Source organism: Macaca thibetana, chromosome 10 (assembly GCF_024542745.1).
Source record: "Macaca thibetana thibetana isolate TM-01 chromosome 10, ASM2454274v1, whole genome shotgun sequence".
NCBI classification, from domain to species: Eukaryota; Metazoa; Chordata; class Mammalia; order Primates; family Cercopithecidae; genus Macaca; species Macaca thibetana.
In genome coordinates this window covers 53,410,805-53,425,755 of record NC_065587.1, presented here as the reverse complement: position 1 = coordinate 53,425,755, position 14,951 = coordinate 53,410,805, and the positions used below count along the sequence as shown (strand labels likewise).

General features: G+C 40.3%; 1 protein-coding gene across 1 annotated transcript; it reads right to left on the bottom strand.

The window, feature by feature from the left end:
- Positions 1–4,243: 4,243 nt before the first annotated feature.
- LOC126963803 (cTAGE family member 2-like) lies at positions 4,244–6,874 on the bottom strand. Its single transcript, XM_050806459.1, has one exon. The coding sequence runs from the start codon at positions 6,802–6,804 to the stop codon at positions 4,546–4,548; it is 2,259 nt and encodes a 752-aa protein (XP_050662416.1). The 5' UTR covers positions 6,805–6,874; the 3' UTR covers positions 4,244–4,545.
- Between the last annotated feature and the right edge of the window lie 8,077 nt (positions 6,875–14,951).

Here is a 14,951-nt window from a genome sequence, read left to right as displayed (position 1 = left end):
GAGTGAGACTCTGTCTCAAAAAAAAGAAAAAAAAAAGGAGTGATATCTCCCTTAGATATTAGGAATCATATCACAGGGTGTACACCCACTGTGATATTAGCAGTAATATTCCCCTAGGATATTACGAATAATATCACTGGGTGTACACACACTGTGATACTAGGAGTAATATCAATCTTGAATATTAAGAATAAGATCACAGGGTATAAATGCACTTTGATATTAGGAGTAACATCTCCGTTGGATATTACGAATAATATCACAGGGTGTACACCCACTGTGATATTAGGAGTAATATTTCCCTTACATATTATGAATAATATCACCGTGGGTGTACATACAGGCTGTAACACCCCCCACTGTCATATTAGGAGTAATACCTCCCTTCAATATTATAACTAACATCACTGCAAGTGTACACCCAGGGTGTAACATCTGCCACTGCGTTATTAGGAGTAAAATGTACATTGGATATCAGGAGTAATATCACCATGGGTTACACATAGTGGTTAACACCCCCCACTATGATATTAGGAATGATATCTGATTTGGATATTATGAATAATACCACCGTAGGTGTACACACAGTGGGTAACAAACCCCACTATGATATTAGGAGTAATATCTCCCTTTGATATTACGCATACTGTCACGGCAGGTGTACATACACGGCATGACACTGCCCACTGTGATATTAGGAGTAATAGCTCCCTTCAATATTACAATTAATGTCACAGGAATTACGCCAACTGTGTCATTAGGAGTAATATCTCCCTTGGATATTACAAATAATATCACAGAACGTACACCCAGGGTGTACACACACTGTGATATTAGGAATAATATCTCCCCTGAATATCATGAATAATATCACAGGGACTACACACAGGGTGTAAGCCCACTGTGAGAATAGAAGTAATATCTCCCTTGGATATTACAAATAATAGCACAGGCTGTACATCCACTGTGATATTAGGAGTAATATCTCCTTTGGATATTACGATAATATCACTGGGTGTACAATCACTGTGAGATTAAGTGTAATATCTCCCTTGGATATTATGAATTATATCACAGAGTGTACACCCACTGTGACATTAGGAATAATATCTAACTTGAATATTCCTAAAAATATTAAAGGGTGTACACCCAATATGATGTTAGGAGTAACATCTCCCTTGGAGATTGGGAATAATATCACAAGGTGTACACCCACTGTGACAAATAGAAATTATATCTCCCTTAGATGTTACGAATAATATCACAGACTGTACACCCACTGTGACATTAAAAGAAATATCATGCTTAGCTATTACAAATAATATTAGGAGAAATGTCTCCCTTAGATATTACGAATACATCACAGGGCATACATCCACTGTGATATAAGGAGTAATGTCTCCCCAAGATATTATGAATAAAATCAAAGGGTGTACACCCACTGTGGTCTTAGGAGTAATACCATCTTAGATATTATGAATAATATCCTAACAGGGTATACATCCAGTGTGATATTAACAGGAATATCTCCCTTAGGTGTTATGTACTAAATCACCAAGGCATATACATATAGGGTATAAATCTGTTGTGATATTAGGAGTAATGTCTCCTTAGATGTCGTGAATAATATCATCACAGGGTGTACACCCACCATGAGATTAGAGTAATATTTCTCTTAGATTTTATGAAAAATATCATCAGATGGTGTACACCCACTGTGATGTTAGGAGTAAGGCTCCCTTAGATATTATGAATAATATCACAGATGTATCCCACTGTGATATTAGGAGTAATATTCCCCTTAGATATTACAAATAATATCATCACAGGGTGTACACCCACTGTGATATTAGGAGTAATATCTCCTTAGATAGTCCGAATAATATCATAACAGGGTGTATACACACAGTGTGATATTAGGAGTAATATCTCCCTTAGGTATTACATGTATCATCACAGAGAGTACACACAGGGTGTACATTCACTGTGATATTAGAAATATCTTCTTAGATGTTATGAAGAATATCATCATAGGGTGCAAACCCACTGTGATGCTAGAATAATATTTCTCTTATATATTACAAAAAATATCATCACAGGGTGTATGGCCACTGCGAAATTAGGAGTAATAGCTCCCTTAGATACTACAAATAATATCGCAGAGTGTACACCCACTGTGATATTAGGAGTAATATCTCTCTTAGATACTATGAATTGTATCAGAAATCTCATTACTGAGGACTACACTTCTGTAACAAACTCAAGAAGAAATAAATTTCCATAAAACTTAATGATGTTATAGAAAATTTTTTTAAAGTGAAGAACAACTTCCATGAATAAATTCTCAACTAGTTCAAAAGAGCAGGAACACAATTTGAAATGCATGATTATTACCAAAACATCGGGAGTTCAGTCTAGGTCCTGCTGCTTACCCCAAAGAAAGCCAATCACTGAGACAATGATTGACTCAAAGATCACCCCAGAGTTCAAAGTGGCTGCTGAGGCTCTAGGCATTGCCTCTTGTCAAAGAAGAAGGCTTTAATCAGGTGCTGCAGCTGAGAAGATGGAGATCAGTCTCAACTCTATCTCCCTGGACAACTAAAATTAGGGGTTTATATAGCAAGGAAGCAATGTAACAATGTGTAGGAAAACGGTAACTCAAGAGGCCTAAGGAAGAAATCATAATGAATGAGGGGTCTGGCATCTCATTGTCTGCATGTGGTGATCTGGTGAGTTTCAGTTCTTTGATACTTTTTGAGAGGTCTGGGGTCCTTTCCTGAGGAAGGAACTCAGATAAAATCAGTATAAGTTTCAGGCCTTAAGACCAGAAGGGTCAGTTTCTATGTCTATCCGAAAGAACTGTCTTTCGGACTATTGGGTCCTTTTCAGTCCCGCCTTTTGTCAATTCTTCATTCATGGGAAATCTGGGCGTTGATCTTTCCGGCTGCTTTTTTATAATATCTAAAGGCAATATTACTCCTAATATCACAGTGAATATACAGCCTGTAATGATATTATTCATAATATCTAAGGAAGATATTACTACTAACATCACAGTGGATGTACACACTGTAATGATATTATTCATGATATATAAGGGAAATATTACTCCTAATATCACAGTGGGGGTACACTCTGTGATGATATTATTTGTAATTTCTAAGGGAGGTATTTCTCCAATATCACAGGGGTGGACATCCTTTGAAAATATGATTTGTAATATCTAAGGGAGATATTCCTCCTAATATCTTCTTTTAGATATTACAAATAATATCACAAGGTGTACACCCACTGTGATATAAGGAGTAATATCTTCTTTTAGATATCACTGAGGCTTTACGTTGCCTTGTGGCTTCTGCTCTCTTGAACTACCTTTGACATCCCCTAAGGGAGCTCACTCTAGAGCCCTTCATCAGAGGCCACGTGAAGACAGAGGCTCTGATGCTATATCAACCACATATTTTTATGTATCCTGACGCTTCGACATCTAGGGCCTTGCTGACCTTGTCAGGCCTGTCCCTCCCAGGGTTAGCCAATTCCTAGAGACAGTAAACATCTTGCCCATGAGTGTGCTTTTCACACACAAGCTAACCAGTCCAGAGCTCATGCTCCCAGTTACCTACTTCATCAGCCTTCCATAGGACTCACACACTCTAGGCCACTGTTCCTCTGTCCTAAGCACTCCAGGGCCAGGTACCAGACAACTAGGGACAGCCCCTATTCCCAGAGCCTGCTGAAATTACTGAAACTATAATAGCTAACCTTAACCCTGCTCATCTTGCCTCACTTATTCCTTCCCGTGGAAACCACCGTAAAGGCTCTTGCCCATGTTTTTCCATCACTCCTGCCTTCTTGCTGACCATAGTGCCTCCCTATTCGGTGCTGCATGGCATAGCACTTTCCCTTCTCTTGGGATCTGTGAGTAACAAACTCTCTTTTCAGTGGCAATCGACTCTTGATCTGTTGGTCTCTCCATACCTGAAGAATAATGCAACCTATATATATTTTTAAATCAACTAAAATTTATTTAATTAAGCATAAAGTTACTTTTACATTTGTCTACAACCACAGTAAATCCAGTTCTTGGCATAATGCCATGGCCTTTAAAATTTAAAGCCTCCCCACCCGCAAGATTACATATGTAAAACTCCCACTATTGTTTCTATAACAGTGGATTAGTTAATCAAATTAAAATAGTTATACTATCTAGAATAAAATAAAATGGAAATAATTTACTCATAAGATTCATCCTTATTTACAATATACTATCCTGAGAATTATAATTCCGTTCAGTTTCAATTTGAGCAAAAGTGCGATGACTGAAGTAACAGCAGTTACTTCAGCTGAAAATGAGAATAGTCAAAATGACTTTTGAAGAGAGCAAAAATATTGTCAGGTTTCTTGCCGTGGTTCTGGATCTTCAGTAGCAGGCTCATTTGAAGGCAGACCCAACCCTCAAGGGAACTCACTCTATCTTCAGAATGTAGGGGTTGGGGGGACAAATCCAGGTCTTGGGGGAAGGTAAGGAGGAAAACCCCTCGGTGGCTAGACATTTCTCATTGCAAATGGAGCACGTGGTGGACCTGGGACATCCCTTGGTGGCAGATAATCTGGAGAAGCTCCAAACATGGTTCCTGTAGGAGGTGGAGGGAAAGGAGGTCCTCTTCTCATGAACGGGCCCCTCATATCCACTGGCCACAATGGACCTCTGATTGGAGCAAGAGGTGGAGGGAAAAAGCCAGGGCCAGTTGCTTCATTTTCGGCGGGGAGAGATGAATCAGGCACATTTAAATTACCAAGATTATCTTTGGTATCATTTCTACTGGATTCCATTTCTGAAGGCATTGACCCATCCATTTTATCCAAAGAAGGCATATTAAAACTTCTGAGTTCTGCTGGTCCAGAGCGTCTAGCAGAATTAGAATAAAATCTGTCTTGCCTTTGTGGAGGAACAGCTGAATCAGGATATGATTGTCCTGGTGGAGGAAACATCATCCTACAGGCCTGTTCCCACGGAGATGACAGGGGCCCAGTGCCAGAAGGAACCCTGTGAGGATCGGTAAACCTATCACAGCTTGCTTCTCCTCTTTCATTGGTCATCTGATGGTCCAGAGGATTCCCTGGGCCTCTTGGGCCTCTTCCTCCTCCCCCTGGAAGCAAATGTGAGAGTCTGAGTGGACCCTCCAACACAGTTGGAGGATAGAGAAAATATCTCGTTTCAGATGAAGGCCGACCCAGTGGAGAGGGACCATAGGAGGAATGCTCTCTGCCAAATGCTGTATTTGGAACATCAAGTGCATAAGGATCTTTTTCTAAAAGTTTAATTTTAAAGTCTGTTTCAGCTAATTTTTGTCTGTTGTGAGCATTTTCTTCCCTTAAATCATTGAGGTTTCTTTCAGCAGTCCATGCTGCCAAACAATTATCGTGTGCTTTTTTCTCATGGGAATTAATCTTTCCTTGATAAAAATGAAGAGTTCTCTCAAATTCTTCCTCAAGATCTTTGGCTCGCTTTCTGCAGGTCTCCAGCTCTCCAGTGGCATGGCCGATCGTTTCGTCTACTTTAGAAAGTTTCTCTTTCTCTAACCGGTAATTTTCCTCTACTAGTAATTTCCTGTATAGCTTCATTCCATTTTCTTGATATAATTCTGTCATTACCTTAAGTTTCTGTTGAAGCTTCTGATTCTCACTTTCAAAGTGTGTGTTTTCCGACTGCAAAGATGCTTGTTCTGTCTGAAGATTTTTAATATGCTCTCTGAGCTCCTTCTTGGTTTCATCAACTTCAGATAACTGAATATGAATTTGGTTTCTTTCTCCTTCTAAGGTTGTTAAAGAAGCATTTAACTTAGCTGCATGAATCAGTTTCTTCAAAGCTCCTTTTGGAGGATTATCTAAGTTAGCATCATCTTCCAATTCACTGTTCACTTCTAATTCCAAGTTACCATCATCCATTATGTCTTCTCCAAGCCTAGCAGCCCGATCTTTCATCTTTAGCAAGCGTTCAGTCAGAGTCTCGATGTGATTTTCTTTATCATTTAGAACTTGTTCTGCGTGTACTTTGGAGTCTTCCAATGTTATTTTCTGTTTATTAAGTTCACTCACTTGTTCTTTCCATACTTCAGCTTCTTGAAAAAGCTGTTGCTGGCTTTCCTGAAGTTGAGAATTTTCATTCAAAGCATCTTGTATTGCTATCTTCAGTGGTTCTTCATTCATTTGAAATCTCTTGAAGGTCATTTTGGCTTCAGCTACTTGGGATTTGAGGGATTTTGACTCATCTTCTAGAAACTGTATTCTTTTGGAAATATCCGCCATCAATTCATCTTGTTCAGAATGTTTAGATTTCTCTTCTTTTAACTCTTTTTCTAGAAAGAGTATTTCATGCTCAAGTTCAGAATTGGACCTGTTTACCTTTTCACAGGTTGCCTCCAAACTTTGTGCTTCTGTTGCCTCCTTCTCAGAGCTGGCATCCTCTAAAGATGACTCTACTTCATAGGCTTCATACTCTTTTTGAATAAGGCTAAATTTTTCAAGTAGTTTACATTTTTCTTCAATTAGTCCAGAAAGTGCTACAGCAAGCTTTTTCTCTCTTCCCACATAAAGCCGACTCCTAACCGATCTAAAACTTCTCCACAAGAAAAAGGGAACAGCAAAAAATACAACGACAGCTGCACATGTCACCAATTTCCATGGAAAACCGTAAGGAGTCGAATCTGGTCTCCTGCCTTCAGGCAGTGCTGCCGCAACCCTGCATGGCTCCTCCAGGACAAGCCCCCAGTAAGGCTGAGGGGTAGCCCCGGGCTCCTTCATAGCGCCAAGGCTGCTCTGGCTGCGGCCACCGCAGTAACCCAGGCCTGTCGGGGCCACAGTTAGCCGCGAAGAACACACAGGCTTAGGTTAGGAACAGAATCCGCACCTGGCAACCGGAGCGGACCACTGGGGAGCCGGCTGCGGGGGGAGCCGGCTGCGGGGGGAGCCGGCTGCGGGGGGAGCCGGCTGCGGGGGGAGCCGGCTGCGGGGGGAGCCGGCTGCGGGGGGAGCCGGCTGCGGGGGGAGCCGGCTGCGGGGGGAGCCGGCTGCGGGGGGAGCCGGCTGCGGGGGGAGCTGGTGGACGCGGGAACTCACAGGCCTCACAGGCCCATAGAAAAGGTACAGTAAAAATATAGTACAAAAGATTTTTTGGCCGGGCGCGGTGGCTCAAGCCTGTAATCCCAGCACTTTGGGAGGCCGAGACGGGCGGATCACGAGGTCAGGAGATTGAGACCATCCTGGCTAACACGGTGAAACCCCGTCTCTACTAAAAAATACAAAAAACTAGCCAGGCGAGGTGGCGGGCACCTGTAGTCCCAGCTACTTGGGAGGCTGAGGCAGGAGAATGGCGTAAACCCGGGAGGCGGAGCTTGCAGTGAGCTGAGATCTGGCCACTGCACTCCAGCCTGGGCGACAGAGCGAGACTCCGTCTCAAAAAAAAAAAAAAAAAAAAAAAAAAAAAAAAAGATTTTTTTAAAAAATATACTTCTATAGAGTACTGACCATAAATAAATGCAGCTTGCAAGACTGAAAATTGCTATGGGTGAGTTAGTAAGTGGTGAGTGAATGTGAAGGCCTAGGGCATTACTGTACACTACTGCAGCCTTCACAAGCACTGCCCACGTAAGCCACACTAATTAATTAAAATTGTTTTCTTCAATATAAATTAACCTTAGCTTACTGTAACTTTTTTACTTTATAAATGTTTAAATTTTTTTAACTTTTTTACTTTTTTGTAATAACACTTCACTTACAACACACATTGTATAGCTGTACAAAAATATTTTCTTTATATCCTTACTTTATAAGCTTTTATCTATTAATTTTTTTTTTTTTTTAACTTTTTAATAGTTTTGTGTTAAAAACCAAGACGTAGACACACACATCAGCCTCGGCCTACACAGGGTCAGGATCATCAATATCACCGTCTTCCACCTCCACATCTTGTCCCACTGGAAGGTCTTCAGGGTGGATAACAGGCATGGAGCTGTCGCCTCCTATAATAACAATGCCCTCTTTTGGATACTTCCTGAAGGACCTGCCTGAGGCTGTTTTACGGTTAACTTCTAACCGTACACTCTAAAATAATGACAAAAATTATAGTACAGGTTGGTCCAGTGATAGTGGGTTATCAGAACTTATTAGCATTTAGTGTCACTAAAGTTGGTATAAAACCCTCCACTGCTAAATTTAAATGGTTTACAGTTTTTGTGTTTTTTTTGTTTTGTTTTGTTTTGTTTTTTGAGAAAAATAGGCTGGGCGCCGTAGCTCATGACTGTAATCCCAGCACTTTGGGAGGCTGAGGCAACCAGATCACTTGAGGTCAGGATTTCAAGACCAGCCTGGCCAATATACTGAAACGTCTCTATTAAAAACACAAAATTAGTTGGGCATGGTGGTGCACACCTGTAATCCCAGCTACTCAGGAGGCTGAGGCAGAAGAATCACTTGGACCAGGAGGCAGAGGTTGAGCCAAGATAGCACCACTGCATTCCAGCCTGGGCAATAGAGCGAGACCCCATCTTAAAAAAAGAATAATATAGTATATACATAAATATCAATTCCTCATTCATGAGGAATCTTGTTGATCATTCCAGCTGCTTCATATTGAGGAGGGGCATCCTGGGCAGCCTCATACCATGGGTAACTATGTGGTCCCCCAGGAATCACACAGGTTAATCTAATACTGTCCTTTTCTTCTGAAACAATCTTTCTTTTTCCAGTCCCCTACTTCCACCAAAGACAAATCTCAGCAAGACAAACCCACCTGCAAAATAAGCTGCAGTCCCATAAATGTGGCCTGATTATTCCACAAAGTGCAGCAAGAATTACTGTCCACATAGGCTCTCTTAAATTGGCCTTGCTGGAACCTCTCACAAGGCCATTTCAGTCAAAGACCTGGGAAAATAGCCAGTTCATCCACCTGTGTCACACTATAAAATAAAATAGATTCTTATTGAATGTATGCAAGCAAACACATTGCCATGAATTAAGAATATTCACAAATAATTTATAAATTATGAAGAAATTAGGCATAGAGAGAACTATGCCTCAAATTCTGTTTGAGGAAAGCACCTTGTATTCAATATACTTAAAGTATACTCAGAGGCAATAAAAGCTCCAAAGAAAAATAATTATCCAGGCTCTGAAAAACAAAACAAAACAAAATCAGCAATATTTCAAACGAAAAAACCATAAAAAATTATTTCAGTCTCCATTAATTCAGTCCATGCAATCAACTTCTGGTATGCTTCATATTGAGTTAGCAATCTTTATGAACATATCAGCATTTCAGTTAGTGCCCTGGAAGTTTTCTCTCTAATCCAACGGCACAGTCTACAAAGTTATCAGAAACCTGCATTCAAGAGGTTGAATTTTTCATAAACTTCCCCAAAGAAGAAAGCCCTGGACTGTAGCTGAATGTAAGTCACTTTTTGAGAAGGATCAAAGCAAAACTACAATTGTGGATGGCAAAAGTTTTAAGACAGCCATAAAGGCACAGTTAGCGAGGGTATTTTGTTATTCCTGTGGCATACCAGTTAACATAATAATAATAATTACTGTGACAACATATATTAAGACATATCAGAATTTTAGAACTCTCATATCATCCCGGAACTTCAGGAGGCCAAGGCGGGTGGATCACCTGAGGTCAGGAGTTCAAGACCAGCCTGGCCAACATGGCAAAACCTTACGTCCACTAAACATACAAAAATCAGTTGGACGTCGTGATGCATGCCTGTAATCCCAGCTACTTGGAAGCTTGAGGCACAAAAATCACTTGAACCTGGGAGGCACAGGCTGCAGTGAGCTGAGATTGTGCCACTGCACTCCAGCTGGGCAACAGAGCAAGACCCATCTAATAAAAAAATAAATAAATCCCAAAGGAAGCTGAACACCACCTCTGATTGACAATGCTTCCTGCATAATTCTAACATAACAAACAACCCAAATACACCTAATATGTCTCTCTTGGACTTCAGGGAACCTTATACCCAAAAAAGTTAGTTTGAGGTCAAAAAGACTGAATTTAGAACTTGAAATTTTGCCATTGGAAAGTTTGTCAGAGATCAAAGTTTTGAGACACCTGACATCACAAAATAGGATTATACAGGTCACTATAAAATAGCCATTCATTTAGCAAAAATGATAATACAAAACAGCTTACCCTTTGATAGTGAGGAGACTCAGCTTCCCAAACAATAAGCCCTAATAAAGACAGCATGAGGCCAACTAAGAGGGAGAGACTCTCTTTTTCTGTAGTTTTACTCAAAAATCTCTTATCTCTTACATGAACATTTTGTTCAAGAGAAAACCAAATTTTACCTTTATATGGTATATTATTAATGTTAAAACTAATTTTAATAAAACCTTATAAACAAATCTATCCAAAGGTAATCAGTTTGATCATAAGGTAAGAGTTCCATAAACTTTTTATAATCTTTTACAATTTTCTGTTAAAGAGTAGATAAATGCTCCAGGAAGGCCCAGATGCTGGCCTTGCATCAGTGTGGTTTTGGTGTTAATGTTTAATTTATAGAAAAACTGAAATAATTTTTTTTTGAGACAAAGTCTCGCTCTGTCACCCAGGCTGAAGTGCAGTGGCATGATCTTGGCTCACTGCAAGCTCCGCCTCCCGGATTCATGCCATTCTCCTGCCTCAGCCTCCCGACTAGCTGGGACTACAGGTGCCCGCCACCACACCCGGCTAATTTTTTTGTATTTTTAGTAGAGATGGGGTTTCACGGTGTTAGCCAGGATGGTATCGATTTCTTGACCTTGTGATCCACCTGCCTCAGCCTCCCAAAGTGCTGGGATTACAGGCATGAGCCACTGTGCCCAGCTAGCCCTGTGTCTTTTGAAAGCAGATCACGGCTGGGCACAGTAGCTCATGCTGGCGGATCATGTTAGGTCAGGAATTTAAAACCAGCCTGACCAACATGGCGAAACCCCATCTCTGGTAAAAGTACAAAAATTAGCCGGGCATGGTGGTGCGTGCCTGTAAGCCCAGGTACTCAGAGGCTGGAAGCAGGAGAATTGCTTGAGTCCAAGAGGTGGAGGTTGCAGTGAGCCAAGATTGCACCACTGCACTCCAGCCTGGGTGACAGAGTGAGGCTCCACCTCAAAAAAATAAAATAAAATAAAATAAAATAAAATAAAATAAAAGCCAATCATTTTGATTGTCGGCTTCTCCCAGGTCTGATGACAGGGCTTTGACTGGTGTCAATGCTCAGGATTAAGCAGGAGCCAGTGCCTTCTTCAGACCCAAGAGTCAAAACCCTGTAATTTAACAGCACAAGGATTAGTTAATAGATATTTTTACTCCAGAAAATCCTATCAGTCTAACATGTCATAAATTAAAACACTGTGATTTGGTGTTTAGGAGCTACTGCCTGCAGCACTTCAAACCACAGTATTAAAGTAGTTAGGTTATTCATTGCATATGTCTCATTGCTAGCATTCTAGTGACAGAATTGTGGCTAAAAGCATAAAAAATGTGATAGGTCCTATGCTGAACTTATCAAAGTAAGACAACTAACATTTCTCTCCATCACTAAAATATGATAAATACAAATATCATTTTTGGAAATTCAGTATGAGGATAAATAATCTCCTTTCACTTAAATGCTATACAACAAAACAATGACAAAGTAAGAACAAGCATACAATAATTTCTTTTCAGCTATTTAAAAGAGCATCATTGTCAGGTATGGTGGCTCACACCTGTAATCCCAGCACTTTGGGAGGCTGAGGAGGGTATATCACTTGAGGCCAGGAGTTCAAGACCAGCCCGGTAAACATTGTGAAATCCCATCTTTACTAAAAAATATTAAAAAATTAGCCAAGCATGGTGGCACGCGCCTGTAATCTCCACTACTTGGGAGGCTGAGGCACGAGAATCATTTGAACCTGGGAAGTGAAAGTTGCAGTGAACCCAGATCACCCAACTGCACTCCAGCCTGGACGACAGAGTAAGATTCCATCTCAAAAATAAAATAAAACAAATAAATAAAAAAGCATCATCATACATTTCCAAGATTGGTTTCTAGATACAGTACTGTCAACTGACCAGGTAACTTTCACCACTAAAATTTTCAAACCAGTACAACACTTGTGTATATTTTGTTTTCAAGTACACATATGAAGGCCCATCAGTGATAAACCCCTTGGGATCAAAAATCACTAGAAAGTCTCATACTTGTTTTTGTTACTACTTAATCTAAGTCAATGCCACTTAATGTTTTTTGTTTTTTTTTTTTTGTTGTTGTTGTTGTTTTTGAGACGGAGTCTCACTCTGTCACCCAGGCTGGAGTGCACTGGTGCAATCTTGGCTCACTGCAAGCTCCGCCTCCCGGGTTCATGCCATTCTGCCTCAGTCTCCTGAGTAGCTGGGACTACAGGCACCTGCTACCATGCCTGGCTAATTTTTAGTATTTTAGTAGAGTCGGGGTTTCACCGTGTTAGCCAGGATGGTCTCGATCTCCTGTCCTTGTGATCCGCCCGCCTTGGCCTCACAAAGTGCTGGGATTACAGGTGTGAGCCACCGCGCCTGGCACTTAATGTTAATAATAGTAAACACAACTAAAGTAGTTTGAAAAAAATCTCAATCAATATAATTTCCATAAGGACTAGGCCAATTTTTCCTGAGCATTAAAATTTTGTACCCATATTACAGTTGTTCCTCATTAAAGAAAAAGATCTGAAACCAACTCAAATTATTGATTTCATTGAATTACCTTGGAAATAAGCTAGACATGGTGGCTCATGTGTGTAATCTCAGCACTTTGGGAGGCCAAAACAGGCGGATCATTTGAGGTCAGGAGTTCAAGACCAGCCTGGTCAACATGGCAAAACCCTGTCCCTACTAAAAATAAAAAATTAGCGGTGGTGGTGCACACCTATAATCCCAGCTACTCAAGAGGCTGAGGCACGAGAATCGATTGAACCCAAGAGGGCAAGTTGTAATGAGCTGAGATTGTGCCACTGCAGTCCAGTCCAGCCTGGGAGACTAAGCAAGATAATATCTCTAATAATAATAATAACAATATGAAAAGAATCACCTTGGAAGTAAACACCATTTAAACATTTTAATTCTCACCTATCTTTTAAAACAACAAAATAAATGTACTATCTGCTCAAACCTTATAAAAAATGGCTTTTATTTATTTATTTATTTATTTGCCAAGAACCTTAAGGCTCTCCTAGATCTCAAGATCATCAGAGGTAAGCAAAGCCAATCAAAAATTTTTTTTTTATACTTTAAATTCTGGGATACATGTGCAGAACATGCAGGTTTGTTACATAGGTATACATGTGCCATGGTGGCTTGCTATACCCGTCAACCCGTCATCTACATTAGGTATTTCTCCTAATGTTATCCCTCCCCTTGCCCCCATCCCCCAACAGGCCCCAGTGTGTGATATTCCCCTCCCTGTGCCCATATGTTCTCATTGTTCAATTCCCACTTATGAGTGAGAACATGCGGTGTTTGGTTTTCTGTTCCTGTGTTAGTTTGCTGAGAATGATGGTTTCCAGCTTCATCCGTGTCCTTGCAAAGGACATGAACTCATTATGGCTGCATAGTATTCCACGGTGTATATGTGCCACATTTTCTTTATCCAGTCTATCATTGATGGGCATTTGAGTTGGTTCCAAGTCTTTGCTATTGTTAATAGTACTGCAATAAACATACATGTGCATGTGTCTTTATAGTAGAATGATTTATAATCCTTTGAGTATACACCCAGTAATGGGATTGCTGGGTCAAATGGTATTTTTCAGTTCTAGATCCTGGAGGAATCACCACACCGTCTTCCACAATGGCTGAACTAGTTTACACTCCCACCAACAGAGTAAAAGCGTTCCTATTTCTCCACATCCTTTCCAGCATCTGCTGTTTCCTGACTTTTTAATGATCGCCATTCTAACTGATGTGAGATGGTATCTCATTGTGGTTTTGATTTGCATTTCTCTAATGACCAGTGATTATGAGTTTTTTTCACAAATTTGTTGGCTGCCTAAATGTCTTCTTTTGAAAAGTGTCTGTTCATATCCTTCACCCACTTTTTGATGGGATTGTTTGCTTTTTTCTTGTAAATTTGTTTAAGTTCCTTGTAGATTGTGTATAATAGCCCTTTGTCAGATAGATAGATTGCAAAAATGTTCTCCCATTCTGTAGGTTGCCTGTTCACTCTGATAGTTTCTTTTGCTGTGCAGAAACTCTTCAGTTTAATCAGATCCCATTTGTCAGTTTTGGCTTTTGTTCCCATTGCTTTTGGTGTTTTAGTCATGAAGTCTTTGCCCATGCTTATGTCCGGAATAGTATTGCATAGGTTTTCTTCTAGGGCTTTTATGGTTTTAGGTCTTATGTTTAAATATTTAATCCATCTCGAGTTAATTTTTGTATAAGGTGTTTCAGTTTTCTACATATGGCTACCCAGTTTTCCCAATACTATTTTTAAAAATAGGGAATCCTTTCCCCATTGGTTGTTTTTGTCAGGTTTGTCAAAGATCAGATGGGTGTAGATGTGTGGTGTTATTTTTGAGGCCTCTGTTCTGTTCCATTGGTCTATATATCTGTTTTGGTACCAGCATCATCCTGTTTCGGTTCCTGTAGCCTTGTAGTATAGTTTGAAGTCAGGTAGCATGATGCCTCTGGCTTTGTTCTCTTTGCTTAGGATTGCCTTGCCTATATGGGTTCGTTTTTGATTCCATATGAAATTTAAAGTAGATTTTTCTAATTCTGTGAAGAAAGTCAATGATAGCTTGATGGGAATAGCATTGAAGCTATAAATCAAAGGTGGCCAACTGTTCAAACTGTGTGCAAATAAGGCAAATGCCAAGCTGTAACCAATCCAGCTGTTTCTGTACCTCACGTGTGTTTTCTGTATATCTCTCCTTTTTCTGCCCATAAACATTATCTGACC

Bases quoted from the DNA above. Each gene is read 5' to 3' on its own strand.
- LOC126963803 (XM_050806459.1), bottom strand. From the start codon at position 6,804: ATGAAGGAGCCCGGGGCTACCCCTCAGCCTTACTGGGGGCTTGTCCTG.